The following is a 15,927-nucleotide window of genomic DNA, read 5'->3' as shown; positions in this document are numbered from 1 at the left end:
CTCTCACCTTGAAATCGTGACCCTTAGTAATTGGATCCCCCCCCATTCAAAAAAAGATTCTTGCTATCCATCCTGTCTCTCCCTCTCATGATTTTGTAGACCTCAGTCAGTTCTCCCCTCAATCTCTGTCTTTCTAATATAAATAATCCTAATCCACTCAACCTCTCTTCATAGCTAGCACCCTCCATACCAGGCAACATCCTGGTGAACCTCCTCTGCACCCTCTCCATAGCATCTGCATCCTTTTGGTAATGTGGCGACCAGAACTGTACACAGTACTCCAAATGTGATCGAACCAAAGTCCTATACAACTGCAACATGACCTGCCACCTCTTGTACTCAATAGCCCATCCAATGAATGAAAGCATGCCATATGCCTTCTTGACCACTCTACCGATCTGCATTGCCACTTTCAGGGTACAATGGACCTGAACACCCAGATCTCTCTGTGCATCAATTTTCCCCAGGGCTTTTCCATTTACTGTATAGTTCGCTCTTGAATTGGATCTTCCAAAATGCATCACCTTGCATTTGCCTGAATTGAACCACCCGCCATTTCTCCACCCAACTCTCCAATCTATCTATATTCTGCTGCATTCTCCAACAGGCCCCTTCACTGTCTGTTAGTTACATTAACTAACACTAAAAAAGATGCAAAAATACATTGATAAGATATTGATAAATTCAAATCTAAAATATCAACTGTCTTTTTAATCTGTTTTTCTTTTAGTTTTAGCCCCAATTCCATGTACTTGGCTGTTGGTTCTGCAGAAAATACTGTTGATTTTTATGACCTCACACAAGGCCCGACTTTAAACAGAACTGGTTATTGCAAAGACATTCCTAGTTTTGTCATTCAAATGGACTTCTCAGCTGACAGCAAACACATCCAGGTAAGGTGTTTCTTTAATATTAGTAAATATCACTTTAGAGTGCAAACTCTGATAGTTATTGGATACTTTTCAATATGTTAATGTCTCAGATAAACACAAAATATTAATATCGTAAACAAATATTGCTTGCAAGTTACTGGACTTTCTACTTATACCACTTCTTTATATTCTCTTACTTTTTGGCCAAAAGTGTAACATGCAAAATATATCAAAGTAATTATCCATAATGCCAACACATGTACAGATGCAGCCTGTGACGTCAGGTTCCTGGACATCACCAGGCTGGGATGAGAGAGCCATGAAGGCTGGAACAAGAGGGAGAGAGTTTTAGAGCTGATGAAGTGTACCTTCACCTCTTGTACTGTGTCAGTGGAGCAAGTCTCCTTAGCTGCTGTTCCTTCACCATGCTCACCATGCCCCACTCAGCCCTCTCCAGATGACACGCTGCTCAAGGACAAGGGCTGCTGCTGCCCTCCTTCACCATCAAAGAAGAAATGATCCACCACTTCTCCTGGATCCTGTCACTATCTATTGACAGCCACTAGAACAGTTATGCTACTTGAGCTTCAATGCTGCAGCTGCCCTTCAAATGCCTCGCAATCTGTCCTCTCGTATTCATTGCAGGATATGATTCAGGCCACCCAGTTCTGGATTCCTCTTCTTTGGTGACGTACACTTTTGGCACCATTATTTGAGACTACCCGCTGCTTTCTATTACTTCAGTGTAATGTTGGGTTCATGTGTGCACACTCTTTATAGAACCTAGTCATGCATTTTCCAGCATTTTCAGCCAAAAATATACCCTGTTATGGGTGTATTAGGGCTGGGTTTCACATTATTGAAAAGGTGAGATAGGCACACAAAAAGTGAGTGGTTCATTCACTGTCAGCCCAACAAATTAAACATCAGACATAAAATTAGCCATCACCTGGTAGGAAGGTGGACAGTTAATGCTCTGGAAGCATGGTCTCTATTCCCAGATGGGGTCTAGGTTGGTGCACCATGCGGCAAAGGAATTATGAAGCAAACAGAAAGTTGGTCATACATACAAATTTAAAAGCCCCTGATCTCTGAATCTGTCTTTGCTTCTTATGGAAGGCTCAACTAAGTCAATAAATAAAGTTGAAAGCTATAAAGACACTGTTATCATTACTAGATAAATCTGCTGCTAACTGCAGCCAAGGTCCTAATGATTGCCTTTTTCTTCCACCCTTGTACACCTTCAGCATGCCTGCTGTTAAGTATTCACAAACTTTCTCCCGCCCAGTGCCTGAAAACTGCAGCAGACAATGAAAAATTGCAGCCAGTCAGATTGTTAACAAGCTCAATTTTAATTGATAATATCAAATTTCAGTGTCTTTCTAATTTCCTCATCCACATGCTCTCTGTAGTTTTAGAGACTAGTCTGATAATGTTGTATTTCTGACTTGTGACCCTTATTATGACCCCAATTATTAATGTGCATAATTATTATGGGGGAAATGTCCCATTGATATTAGTAACAGATGAGTCAGACTCCAAACGGGAACCCAGCTGGTTAGATTATATATTTTTAAGCAAAACGTTGCTGTCTTTGCTTTTTCAATTTCAAGAACACTCAAGTACTTAATTTCTAGCAAGACCCAGCTCAACTCATTTCCAAGTGAGAGAGATTTTTCTGTTTGTTTTTATACTTAGATGAGCTTGAACTGATTAAAATTTCAACTCATCTGCTGAAACTGTAGATAACTCTTCCTTAATCATCATTATATTTCTAATTAACTTCCAATACTATACTGCATCTCCTCTTTCAAAAAAAATTAAATTTCACTTTGCTTTTTTTCCACTGACTATATTTTTAAAAAATACATTCATGACATGTAGCCATTGCTGGCTTAGCCAGTATTTATTGCTCAGCCCTGGTTGACCGGTGTTGCCTAATACTTCAGTCTGGGAATAACAACTTGTTATCCTAAGATAATTTTATTACTTTAAACTCCTTTTCTTAATAATGCTGTTTAGCACATGTTACTTTAGCAAAACACTTCTCAATGCTTCAAAGCTTGATATGTGCTTCTCTCCTCTATGACATCGCAGCCTACACTGAATCAATCTGGAAAGTTCTCTCCCTAAGCCCTCTGAGTAGTTCCTAGAAAATCTGGGTAACTTCAGACCAAAGATATGCAGGCTAGGTGGATTGACCATGCTAAATTACCCACAGTGTCCAGGGACATTCAGGCTAGGTGGATTAGCAATGGGAATTGCAGGGCTCCAGGGATAGGATAGCAGGATGGGTCTGGATGGGATGCTCTTTGGATTGTCAGTGTAAACTCGATAGGCTGAATGCCCTGCTTCCACACTGTAGGGATTCTAAAATTCTATGCTGTCATAAAGTCATAGCATCATACAACACAGAAACAGACCCTTTTTTCCTTGTTTAGAATCATCGATATTGTAGCTTTTTCCTCAAAAGCCATATGTCAACTGAAAACTTACAAGCTCACGTGTACAACCAAGAATCCCAAAATTCGCAGCAAACAATGCCGAAATACATATAAATAACACTTAAAGTTTCATCACACCTCCACCCAAAGAAGAATTAAAGTGGGTCTGAAAGAGACATTTTCATTACGCATCATAATTATTTTACTACTAAATTCATGAGTGGGAAACACAAGCTGAAAAAGGAGAAAGCTAGCATCAAAAAATGGAAAGGGGGAGAATACAAAAACCACACAAACGTGGAGGAGAGAGAAATACAATGAAGGAACAGACAAAGAGAAACACAAATTCAAGAAAGAGGAGAAAGTACAAAATAGGGAGAGCAAGAAAGACAAACACAAACTGGGGAGGAACAGAGTGAGCAATGCAATAGCAGCAATTTGGGGAAGAGCAAATCCACAGTGGCACCAAGAAACCATTCCTGGAGTGGAAACACATCTGAATGAGGTTAAAGGCCCTGTAATGAATGCCATTGTTGGCTTTTTTTCCCCACTACTATCCAGGCAGCCAGTGCTCGGTAGGTGATGAGGCCCTGTGTTGTTAGCCAGGCCTGCTTTCTCATCCCCATCACCCAACTTAAGATCAGTGACTAATTTTAAAACTTTGCACAATCAGGCAGCTGAAGGCTGCTTGGGGGCACATTCTGGTCAGTTAGTGATAAATGTTTGGGGTTCCTCTTTAAACAGATAAATGAGTGAACAACCTCGTGACAAATGGGAAAGGGTATTGAGTTTTCCTCTTTCGGCTCAGCCAGTAGACTGTGTCACAATGACTCTGATCCAAAAGAAGTTTTCAGAGTGGAGGGTGACTACCAGTAACAGAGAGGATTTCAAAAACGTCTATCTCAATGGCTAGAGTTCAGGGGAGATGTTTCCATCCCATGAAATAGAGAAACAGCAGGTTGGATCACAGATCTGAAATGGATCCTGTAGGGAAAGTAATGTTGACATGTGAAATCAAATCTAGGTGAGAACAAACAGGGAATGTTATCATAGTTACAGTATTGACCAAGATTACACTTCCATGACTCATTCACAGCCTTCCCCCACCCTTCCTAAACCTTCCCACTCTGCCCTGGCAACCAAATTCAAAACAGTGTGGTCAGCCTTCACAACTTGGCCAAAGCAGTGTTAACCTTTGGGCACATCACCTTCAGCCACAGCCACATCACCTTCCTCAGCATCTGCCTACAGAACCAGATCATCCCCAGTGGACTACAGTCTACATTCAAGCCTTCCCAATTTGGCCCTAATCATGACAACGCTCCATCCACAGCCAGCTACCCCAGAGAAGACAGCCCCACTGAGCCCTGCCAAATCTTCACTATCCCCCCAGACCTCCCACTGACGGAAGACGAATGGTCAGTCCTCAGCAAGGGGCTCACCTTTGTCCCCCTCCACCCACACATCAACGAATACTAGTCACGTCAAGACATTAAGCAGTTTTTCCGCCGCCTCCGCCTCCATGCTTACTTCTTTAACCGGGAGCCTAACCCTCCCTCCACTGACCCCTTCTCCTGCCTCCAACCCAAGTCCTCCTCCTGGACACCATCCCCAGGCCTCCTACCCTCCCTCGACCTCTTCATCTCCAACTGCCATCAAGACATTAACCGCCTCAACCTCTCCAACCCTCTCACCCACTCCAACCTCTCCCCTGCAGAATGGGCAGCCCTCCGCTCCAATCCCAACCTCACCATCAAACCGCAGACAAGGGAGGCGCAGTTGTAGTATGGCACACTGACCTTTACATTGCTGAGGCCAGATGCCAACTGGCCGACACCACCTCCTACCGCCCCCTTGATCATGACCCCACCCCCAAGCACCAAACCATGATCTCCCAAACCATCCATGACCTCATCACCTCAGGTGACCTCCCACCCACAGCCTCCAGCCTCATTGTTCCCCAAACCCACACGGCCCGCTTCTATCTCCTTCCCAAAATCCACAAACCCACCTGCCCTGGTCGACCCATTGTCTCCACCTGCTGCTGCCCCACCGAACTATCTCTACCTATCTGGACTCCATTTTCTCCCCATTGGTCCAGGAACTCGCTACCTATGTCCATGACACCACCCACGCCCTCCACCTCCTCCAGAACTTCCAATTCCCTGGTCCCCAACACCTCATTTTCACCTTGGACGTCCAGCCCCTATACACCTGCATTCCCCATGCAGATGGCCTCAAGGCCCTCCACTTCTTCCTGTCCGGCACACCCAACCAGTCCCCCTCCACCGACACCCTCATCTGCCTAGCCGAACTTGCCCTCACCCTCAACAACTTATTTTTCGATTCCTCCCACTGCCTACAGACCAAGGAGGTGGCCATGGGTACCTGCATGGGCCCAAGCTATGCCTGCCTCTTTGTGGGTTATGTGGAGCAGTCCCTCTTTCGCACCTACACTGGCCCCAAACCCCACCTCTTCCTCCATTGCATTGATGACTGTATCGGCGCCGCCTCATGCTCCCAAGAGGAGCTCGAACAGTTCATCCATTTGGCCAACACTTTCCACCCAACCTCAAGTTCATCTGGACCATCTCCAACACATCCCTTACCTTCCTGGACCTTTCAGTCTCCATCTCAGGCCACCACCTACAAACCAATGTCCATTTCAAGCCCACCGACTCCCACAGCTACCTGGAATACACCTCCTCCCACCCACCTTCCTGCAAAAATTCCATCCCCTGTTCCCAATTCCTTCACATCCGCCGCATCTGCTTCAAAATCTCCCGTGCCCCCACTGCATCCCAAAACCAGCCCAGCTCATCCACGCCTCCCTAACCTGTTCTTCCTCTCACCTATCCCCTCCTCCCCCCTCAAGCCGCACCTCCATTTCCTACCTACTAACCTCATCCCGCCCCCTTGACCTGTCCGTCCTCCCCGGACTGACCTATCCCCTCCTTACCTCCCCACCCATACTCTCTTTCCCACCTATCTCAAACTCTTCTTCACAGCTGTGTGAGGTTGGCAAAATGGTAGATTCCATACAGGGAGCCATGCTTAGCTGCTATTGGCTCCTTCTTCATGAATCTGAGGATCCAGTGAAGAGGATTTGCGATTGTAAAGGTGATGGTGGTTGATTTTGGCTTTCTCCTCTGGTGTTGCCCGCAATTGCTGCGGAATTTGGAAGCAGGAGTGGCAGGGAGCTTCAGTTGTCTACCTGCACTGTGTGGGCTTTCATTAACTGTCCACACTAGGAGAGGTATGTCACCTATACATTGAATATCCTGATCTGGAGGTCACAGCTCTTTTGCTGGGTCTTTCAATAATTCTGTTTGATAGTTGATATCGGGCATATGCTATATAGACACAATGGGCAAATGGGCAAGAGCCTGCTCCCTTATCATTGATCAAAGGACCCAGATTCTGAAAGTGCTTAGCAGGGTTGACCCTGACAAGCTTAAAGGGATGGTTATTTAGGACTGAGATGAGAAAATTTCTTCACTCAAAGATTTATTAATCTTTGTACTTCTTTACCCCAGATGGCTGTGGGTGCTCCATCATTGAATATATAAAAATATGAGTTGTTTATGGCGTAGAAGGGGATTATTTGACAAGTCGAGTCTGTGCCAGCTCTTAATCCAATCAATCTCATTCACAGACTCGATCCCTATGGTCTTGTATGTTCATATCCCTTGAATTCCCTTTCAGCTTTGCTTGAAATTATTATTCATTTCCACATCCAGTACCCTCATAAGCAGCAAGTTCCAGGTAAATACCATGGTCCCCTTGGACTTTCTACACAAAATCTTAAATTTGTCTCTGGTTCTTGTACCGTCAGCTAATGGGTACAGCTTTATGCCTGTCATACTCCTTTATCAAATCTCCCCTTATCTCCTGTCCTCCAAGTAGAACCACTTCAACCTAACCTCATAATTAAGCCAATCCATCGTCCCTAGGAGCCATTCTGCATCGTCCCAAGGATCCTCACATCCTTCCGTAAGTGTGGTGCCTAGAACTGAATGCAAACTGGTTCCTGAGCAAAACGTTTGAAAGATTCAGCATGACACAAATCCACGATGGAGTTTTGATCTCTCAAGGAATCCATGGGCATGATAAGTAGGTGGGAAGGTGAAGATGAGTTGGAAGGTCAGCAATGATTATGCTGAATGTCAGAGAAGGCCTCAGGGAGAGGAAGGTATTCTCCTGCTCCTATTTATATTTGAACGATGTTTGGTGATTTGTAGTCAGCTTTCGAGTATTGTCTAAGACCCATGTGACCACTGAAATGGAAGGTAGTTCAGAAATTTCTGGCATTGAATGGCAATGTTCCAGGAACAAATAGAGAATGGGGAGGGGGAAGCTCAAACAGCAGCACCCCATAGACCCATCCCTGTCCACCCGTTTCCATGGTTACAATAACTTTGCAATTAGAATTCAGGATTAACACACTATTATATAGGCACGGAATTTGCCTTTACCCAGGGTGTGTTTATGGGATGTTAATGTATTGGAACAGTTGCTGTTAGTCATTAAATAATCTATTATTCTGATAAGTTTTCCGGTAGACTAAAGTTATTCCAATTCTTCTTTCTTTCACTTGTATTTTAACAATAGTGTAAGAATAAAGTGTGTTTTGCTTCGAGCCTGATAGTTTGACCAATCGAATTGCATCTGAAACACAATGCCTTACACTTGTCTTTAAAAATAAGAGAAAGTTGGGGTCTAGGCTATCTCCTTAATATATTTATGAGGGGGTCTGGTCTATAACATTTCCGAATGACTAGGTTATAATTTTCTGTTTTCTTTCTTTAATAGTGGTGTTGTATTTACAACTTTTGGGATCTTTCTGGAATCTAGGGAATTAGAGGTCACATGTTCAGGTACATCATATCTGCAGCTATCTGTTCTCACAGTTGTTAGTGACTGCATTGTAATGCAAGCTAAAGGAAATACTTCATTTTAGAAAAACTGCCCCTTAATCTTCTGAAACTCCATCTTCCCAATTTTTGTTAATCTCAGAATTATGTTTCTTATCATATTTCTACTTTTCACCAAAAATGCTACTGAACCTTTTCCCACATATGTACCATGTACCATCCTGAAGAAGCACTGCTCTTAGCTAATCTTGTGGTGCACAAGTGATATGCAAAACAATGCTGGATATCAAAGCTATCCCAGGTACAGTGACGAGCAGTAAAATTACCATTTGTTTTCCATTTAAAATACAAAATCATGTAATTTCAGTAAATACATTTCTCTATGTAGGTATCTACAGGTGCCTACAAGCGTCAGATACATGAGGTTCCATCAGGCAAGCAACTAACTGACCAGACACTGATTGAGAAAATCACATGGGCATCTTGGACAAGGTTGGTGAAAGTTCTTAAGAGAATTGATGTGATTTTTCTAATTTAATAATTAAGTTCTCATTCTTGCTTTACATCTCTATCTTTATAATCACTTCCAACCCGACAGGCCCCATGCTTTTTCCTGCCGTGATCTCTGGGAGACCTCATCTCGTTTTATGCCGTCATTAGTGTCAATGCAACCTGCCACCGAGAGCTAATAACCTGAAATTAGCTGAGTAAACCTTTCCACCATTACACTTTCATCTCCCTCTTGTAAGATTCTACTTTAAACATGCTTCTGAGGCCAGAACAAAAACAAGTTGCTGGAAGAGCTTAGCAGGTCTGGCAGCATCTGTGAAGGAGAAAACAGAGTTAACAGAGTTTCGGGTCTGGTGACCCAGGAGGGTTTCTTCTGTAACCAGAGTTTTGGTGACACCTTTCCTTTTAATTTTTGTCTCTACCTTCAGTTTTCCTTACGGTTGTGTAAAGAGTCAGAAGACATTTTCCTCCAAAGTTGTATATAAGCAAGTCGTTGTTTGTTTACAAGATTTTCAACTAAGTTATTTGTGGAGCATTCCAGTAAGTTAGTGACTAATTTACATGTAACTGAGGTGATTACAGATCAATTTTTGATCGCCACTGATCTCAAACATGGATGGTACATTCTGTTTATGTGGAATGATTTGTGGTGATTCACCTTGACCCAGATTATCCAAACGGGGCAAAGATTGCCAATGCACTTGTAGTTTTCCAAAACACAACAGTACTACACATTTTTACTGTGGCCTTCCAAGGCTTTTTCAGAGAAATGTGCAGTGCAACATTCATTGCAGAGCTCTGTTGAACCACCCTTTTTATGACACCAGCTGCCATATGGTAAGTTTAAAGGCCAGTCTTAGAATGTTAGTGAATGGATGCGTGATTGTGTGAGCGGATGGAAGGGTGAATAAATGAATGGGTGGCAAGAGAGTGTAGATGGGTGATGTGGGCAGTTGAGCAAGTGGCAAATGAGCAAGGAAGTAGGTGGTTGAGGTAGGTAAGGTGAGTAAGTGAGTGAGGTAAGACGTGAGTGATGGGTGGTAAAGGGTGGGAGGATAGCTGGGTAATTTGCCTTGTGGTGCACTCAGGTTAGGTCAGGCCAGGGGCAGTCAAGTGGGCCGGTGTTTGGTTGCAGGGTATGAGAGTTGGCAGTGTAGTCAGGTTGTTAGGAAAGAAATTAGAATGGGCCAAGATAATTGAGAGATAGTCAAATCTGGTTGAGAAGTTGTTGAGTGTTCAGGGTATAGTCAGATTGGGGGTGATAGGTCAAGTTAGAGTGTTGTTGTGGTTACGGGGTAGAGAGTCAGAGATTCAGGAGGGTGTGATTGGCAGGGTTTTAATCTGACAAGGTTTTAATCTGTTTAACATTTCCTGTTCTCAAATAGGTATTTTGGAACTATCAGAAGTCTCCAACACTAGCTCAGAGAGGAATACATTAGCAGAAGGTCCCATGATCCTCATGCATTATTGTCTCCCACCTGTGTTTATTGAGTTTTCCCTAAGACAACTATGGTCCCGTCTGCATCCCAGTATGCTGCCCCCAATCCCCACAACTGATGCCTCTAACTTCTCTACCACAGAAACACCCCTTGATTAACCCCTTTTACATTCAATGAACAAGCCCCCTGACCATGGCCCACCCTTACTGATTTGGAAGGACAGCCCCAACTGATGAGTGACCTGACCCCTTCCCTACTCCCTAGATTATCTCTGTGCAGCTCCCTGACAAACCAACTGTTAATCTCTGGACTGGTAGGAATGGAGCTGCAAGACTGCCCCTGACTGCCCCAAATGGCTGACTGTATGTGAATCCTGGACTGAAATCCAACACTGCACTTAACTGATCAGGAAAAGGAAACTGCAGGGGTTAGGCATAATTGAAATGTGGAGCTTGTTCAAGGAACAACTAATGCGTGTCCTTGATAAGCATGTACTTTTCAGGCAGGGAGGAAGTGGCAAAGCATTGGAACCGTGGTTTACTAAAGAAGTTGAAACTCTTGTCAAGAGGAAGAGTGAGGCTTATGTAAAGATGAGGCGTGAAGGCTCAGTTAGGACACTTGAGAATTACAAGTTAGCCAGGAAGGACCCAAAGAGAGAGCTCAGAAGAGCCACGAGGGGACATGAGAAGTCTTTGGCAGGTAGGATCAAGGAAAACCCTAAAGCTTTCTGGAGGTATGTCAGGAACAAAAGAATGACTAGAGTAAGATTAGGACCAGTTGAGGACAGCAGTGGGAAGTTGTGCATGGAGTCCGAAGAGATAGGAAAGGCGCTAGATGAATATTTTTCACCCCTATTCACACAGGAAAAAGACAATGTTGTTGAGGAGAATACTGAGATACAGACTATTAGACTAGATGGGATTGAGGTTCACAAGGAGAAGGTGTTAGCAATTCTGGAAGGTGTGAAAATAGATACGTCCACTGGGCTGGATGGGATGTATCCTAGGATTCTCTGGGAAGCTAGGGAGGAGATTGCAGAGCCATTGGCTTTGATCTTTATGTCATCATTATGTTCAAGAATAGTGCCAGAAGACTGGAAGATAGCAAATGTTGTCCCCTTGTTCAAGAAGGGGAGGAGGGACAATCCTGATAATGACAGACCAGTGAGCCTTACTTCGGTTGTGGGTAAAGTATTGGAAAGGATTATAAGAGGTAGGATTTATAATCATCTAGAAAGGAATAATTTGCTTAGGGATAGTCAACATGGCTTTGTGAAGGGTAGGTCATGCCCACAAACCTTATTGAGTTCTTTGAGAAGGTGACCAAACAGGTGGATGAGGGTAAAGCTGTTGATGTGGAGTATATGGATTTTAGTAAAGCATTTGATAAGGTTCCCCACGGTAGGCTATTGCATAAAATACGGAGTCATGGGATTGAGGATGATTTAGCGGTTTGGATCAAAAATTGGCTAGTTGGAAGAAGACAGAGGGTGGTAGTTGATGGGAAATGTTCATCCTGGAGTTCACTTACTAGTGGTATACCGCAAGGATCTGTTTTGGAGCCGCTGCTGTTTGTCATTTTTATAAATGACCTGGATGAGGGTGTAGAAGGATGGGTTAGTAAATTTACAGATGACACAAAAGTTGGTGGAGTTGTGGATAGTGCGGAAGGATGTTGCAGGTTACAGGGGGACATAGATAAGCTGCAGAGATGGGCTGAGAGGTAGCAAATGGATTTTAATGCGAAAAAGTTTGAGGTGATTCACTTTGGAAGGAGTAACAGGAATACAGAGTACTGGGCTAATGGTAAGATTCTTGATAGTGTGGATGAGCAGAGAGATCTCGGTGTCCATGTACATAGATCCCTGAAAGTTGCCACCCAAGTTGATAGAGTTGTTGAGAAGGTGTACAGTGTGTTAGGTTTTATTGACAGAGGGATTTTGGAGCCATGAAGTCATGTTGCAGCTGTACACACCACTGGTGTGGCCGCAGTTCTGGTTGCCGCTTTATAGGAAGGATGTGGAAGCGTTGGAAAGGGTCCAGAGGAGATTTACCAGGATGTTGCCTGGTATGGAGGGAAGGTCTTATGAGGAAAGACTGAGGGACCTGAGGCTGTTTTCGTTAGAGAGAAGAAGGCTAAGAGGTGACCTAATAGAGATGATCAGAGGATTAGATAGGGTGGACAGTGAGAGCCTTTTTCCTCAGATGGAGATGGCTAGCACGAGGGGACATAGCTTTAAATTGAGGAGTGGTGGATATAGGACAAATGTCAGAGGTTGCTTCTTTACTCAGAGAGTAGTAAGGGTGTGGAATGCCCTGCCTGCAACCGTAGTAGACTCACCAAGTTTGAGGGCATTTAAATGGTCATTGGATAAACAAATGGATAATAATGGAATAGTGTAGATTATGCAGACTGTGTGACCAGCTGATCGGAGTTGGTCATGTGTGACCACTGCCTTGATGCTGGGAGTATTGGCCTGGGAGAAGACACTCTCATTGGCATGTCTACCTTGCCAGTGGATTTGAATGCTTTTGTGAAGGCAGCATTGGTGATAACTCTCCCGGGCTTTGAGGTGTCTGCTGTACATGGTTCAAGCGTTCAGGAGGGTAGGGGGCTCTGTAGACCATGGGTTTAGTGCTGGGTTTGACTGGACTGTTGCATGGGTGTCAATATCTATCCGCACTTGCAGGCGGTTTCACAGGTAGGCGCAACATCAAGGGCCGAAGGGCCTGTTCTTCACTGTAATGTTCTGTGTTCTATGTTCTACGTACATATTCTAGAGACATTTTAAAGAAATTGTAGTTTCCTTACAGTATTACTTCTGGGTCAAAGATCATGACATTTTGAATGTATGTTTTTCAAAGATCTTCTATAACTACTTTTCCAAACAAAGGACTCAGGAAGAGTTGGGTGGCAAACAGGAGAAATGTTATGGGCATATACGCAAGATGCTGGGTTATATTGAGACTCCTGCCAAACAGCTTGGTGTTACTATCAAAAAAAAGTACAAAAACATCAACCTCTAAATGTTACTTTCTTCGATTTCACAAAGGCCTTTGACTGTCAGCTGTGAGAGATTGTGGAATATCCTCCTCAGATTCAGCTGCCCACAGAAATTCATCACCATTTTCTGCCCGCTTCAGGATAACATGCAGGCTCTGATCCTCCACAGTCCCAATATGAGTACAAACTGGGATCAAGCAGGGCTGCACCATCACATCAACACACTTCTCGAATATTTTTGCTGTAACGCTCCATCCCATCTTTATGAAGCTTTCCGCTAGAGTGGAGTTAACTTAGAGGACAAGCAGGAAACTGTTCAACCATCAACACCCCCAGGCCAGAACCAAGACGACCCCAACTTCTGTCATCAAGCTGCAGTACATAGATGACACCTGTGTGTGTGCGCACACACTCAGAGGCTGAGCTACAAACCATCATCGACACATTCAACAAGGCATATAAGAGAATGGGACTCTAAGCAACCTGTATACAGCATCCATTGTACCCGGTGTGGCTTCCTCTACATTGGGGAAACCAAGCGGAGACTTGGAGACTGCTTTGCAGAACACCTCCGTTCGGTTCGCAATAAACAACTGCACCTCCCAGTTGCAAACCATTTCCACTCCCCCTCCCATTCTTTAGATGACATGTCCATCATAGGCCTCCTGCAGTGCCACAATGATGCCACCCGAAGGTTGCAGGAACAGCAACTCATATTCCGCTTGGGAACCCTGTAGCCCAATGGTATCAATGTGGACTTCACCAGCTTCAAAATCTCCCCTTCCCCCACCACATCCCAAAACCAGCCCTGTTCGTCCCCTCCCCCCACTGCACCACACAACCAGCCCAGCTCTTCCCCTCCACCCACTACATCCCAAAACCAGTCCAACCTGTCTCTGCCTCCCTAACCTGTTCTTCCTCTCACCCATCCCTTCCTCCCACCCCAAGCCGCACCTCCATCTCCTACCTACTAACCTCATCCCACCTCCTTGACCTGTCCGTCTTCCCTAGACTGACCTATCCCCTCCCCACCTCCCCACCTATACTCTCCTCTCCACCTATTTTCTTTTCTCTTCATCTTCGGTCCGCCTCCCCCTCTCTCCCTATTTATTCCAGAACCCTCACCCCATCCCCATCTCTGATGAAGGGTCTAGGCCCGAAACGGCAGCTTTTGTGCTCCTGAGATGCTGCTGGGCCTGCTGTGTTCATCCAGCCTCACACTTTATTGTCTTGGATTCTCCAGCATCTGCAGTTCCCATTATCACTGAAAACAAAGGTTTTCCACCAGCTCAGGTCTGCCACAGAATGCTGCCCCTTAGGCATCAAAATCCAAAGTAAGCTCCTGGACAACACAGATCATTTCCCACATTTTTGGAGCCGCCTGCAAGTGCGGATAGATATTGACACCCATGCAACAGTCCAGTCAAACCCAGCACTAAACCCATGGTCTACAGAGCCCCCTACCCTCCTGAACGCTTGAACCATGTACAGCAGACACCTCAAAGCCCGGGAGAGTTATCACCAATGCTGCCTTCACAAAAGCATTCAAATCCACTGGCAAGGTAGACATGCCAACGAGAGTGTCTTCTCCCAGGCCAATACTCCCAGCATCAAGGCAGTGGTCACACATGACCAACTCCGATCAGCTGGTCACACAGTCTGCATGCTTGACACAAGACTCCCTAAACAAGTGCTGTACTCTGAGCTCTGCAATGGTAAGCAATCCTTCAGGCAGCAGAGGAAATATAAGAAGATACCCTGAAAACAAATACAGCATTCGTGCTGACACATGAGAATTGCTTACTCTAGAAATCAGACTGGAGAAGCCTCTGCAAAGGCATCAACTACTTTATGAATATTCTAGAGTACTTCCAATCACCTGATAATAGAAAATTATACCTATCTATGTACTTTTAAATAATGGTAGTCCAAATTCCTTTTTGCAGCTTTGTGCTTGTTTGTCATTTACTGAGTGAACAATGAAAAGGCTGACTGCACATTCTTTGGCCAAATTTAGATTTATGGTATCTTAATAGCTGATGGGACAATGTGATGTCATGGTCGATGTCAGATTCAAAATCTTCAGATACATATAGGGACACCCCAACATGTGCCCTTCTTACTGAGATAGCAGACAATCAGTGCCGCAGAAGACTTGAATGAGGACTTCCATGGTCAGCAAATAGGAGAACACTGTGGCTTATACATCAGGATGCTGGGGTACACGGAGTGGCCTGCTGGATAGCTTTCAAAAAACATACAGGAGTCTTTCTCTTGAACTTGCAGTCCACGCAAAAAGTGGCTGGCAGAGCATGGCAGACATGTACATAGAACATAGAACATTACAGCACAGTACAGGCCCTTCGGCCCTCAATGTCGTGCCGACCTGTCATACCGATTTGAAGACCATCTAACCTACACTATTCCATATACGCTCAAATGCTTGCCCAATGATGACTTAAATGTACTTTAAGTTGGTGAATCTACTACCGTTGCAGGCAAAGTGTTCCATTCCCTTACTATTGTCTGAGTAAAGAAACTACCTCTGACATCTGTCCTATATCTTTCACCCCTCAATTTAAAGCTATGTCCCCTCGTGCTCGCCATCACCATCCTAGGAAAAAGGCTCTCCATATCCACCCAATCTAACCCTCTGATTATTTTATATGCTTCAATTAAGTCACCTCTCAACCTTCTTCTCTCTAATGAAAACAGCCTCAGGTCCCTCAGTCTTTCCTCATAAGACCTTCCCTCCATACCAGGCAACATCCTAGTAAATCTCCTC

At 44.4% G+C, this 15,927-nt stretch overlaps 1 protein-coding gene across 1 annotated transcript in view; it reads left to right on the top strand.

Annotated features, from left to right (window-relative positions):
- LOC125455104 (echinoderm microtubule-associated protein-like 6) overlaps positions 1-15,927 on the top strand; it is a 428,800-nt gene that overhangs the window by 400,136 nt on the left and 12,737 nt on the right. Inside the window, exons 37-38 of the mRNA XM_048536679.2 lie at positions 731-893; positions 8,579-8,682. Coding sequence (XP_048392636.1) covers positions 731-893; positions 8,579-8,682 — 267 coding nt within the window. The remainder of the gene's footprint in view (positions 1-730; positions 894-8,578; positions 8,683-15,927) is intronic.

Source organism: Stegostoma tigrinum, chromosome 9 (genome assembly GCF_030684315.1).
Source record: "Stegostoma tigrinum isolate sSteTig4 chromosome 9, sSteTig4.hap1, whole genome shotgun sequence".
NCBI lineage: Eukaryota > Metazoa > Chordata > Chondrichthyes > Orectolobiformes > Stegostomatidae > Stegostoma > Stegostoma tigrinum.
This window is presented reverse-complemented; position numbering and strand designations above follow the sequence as displayed.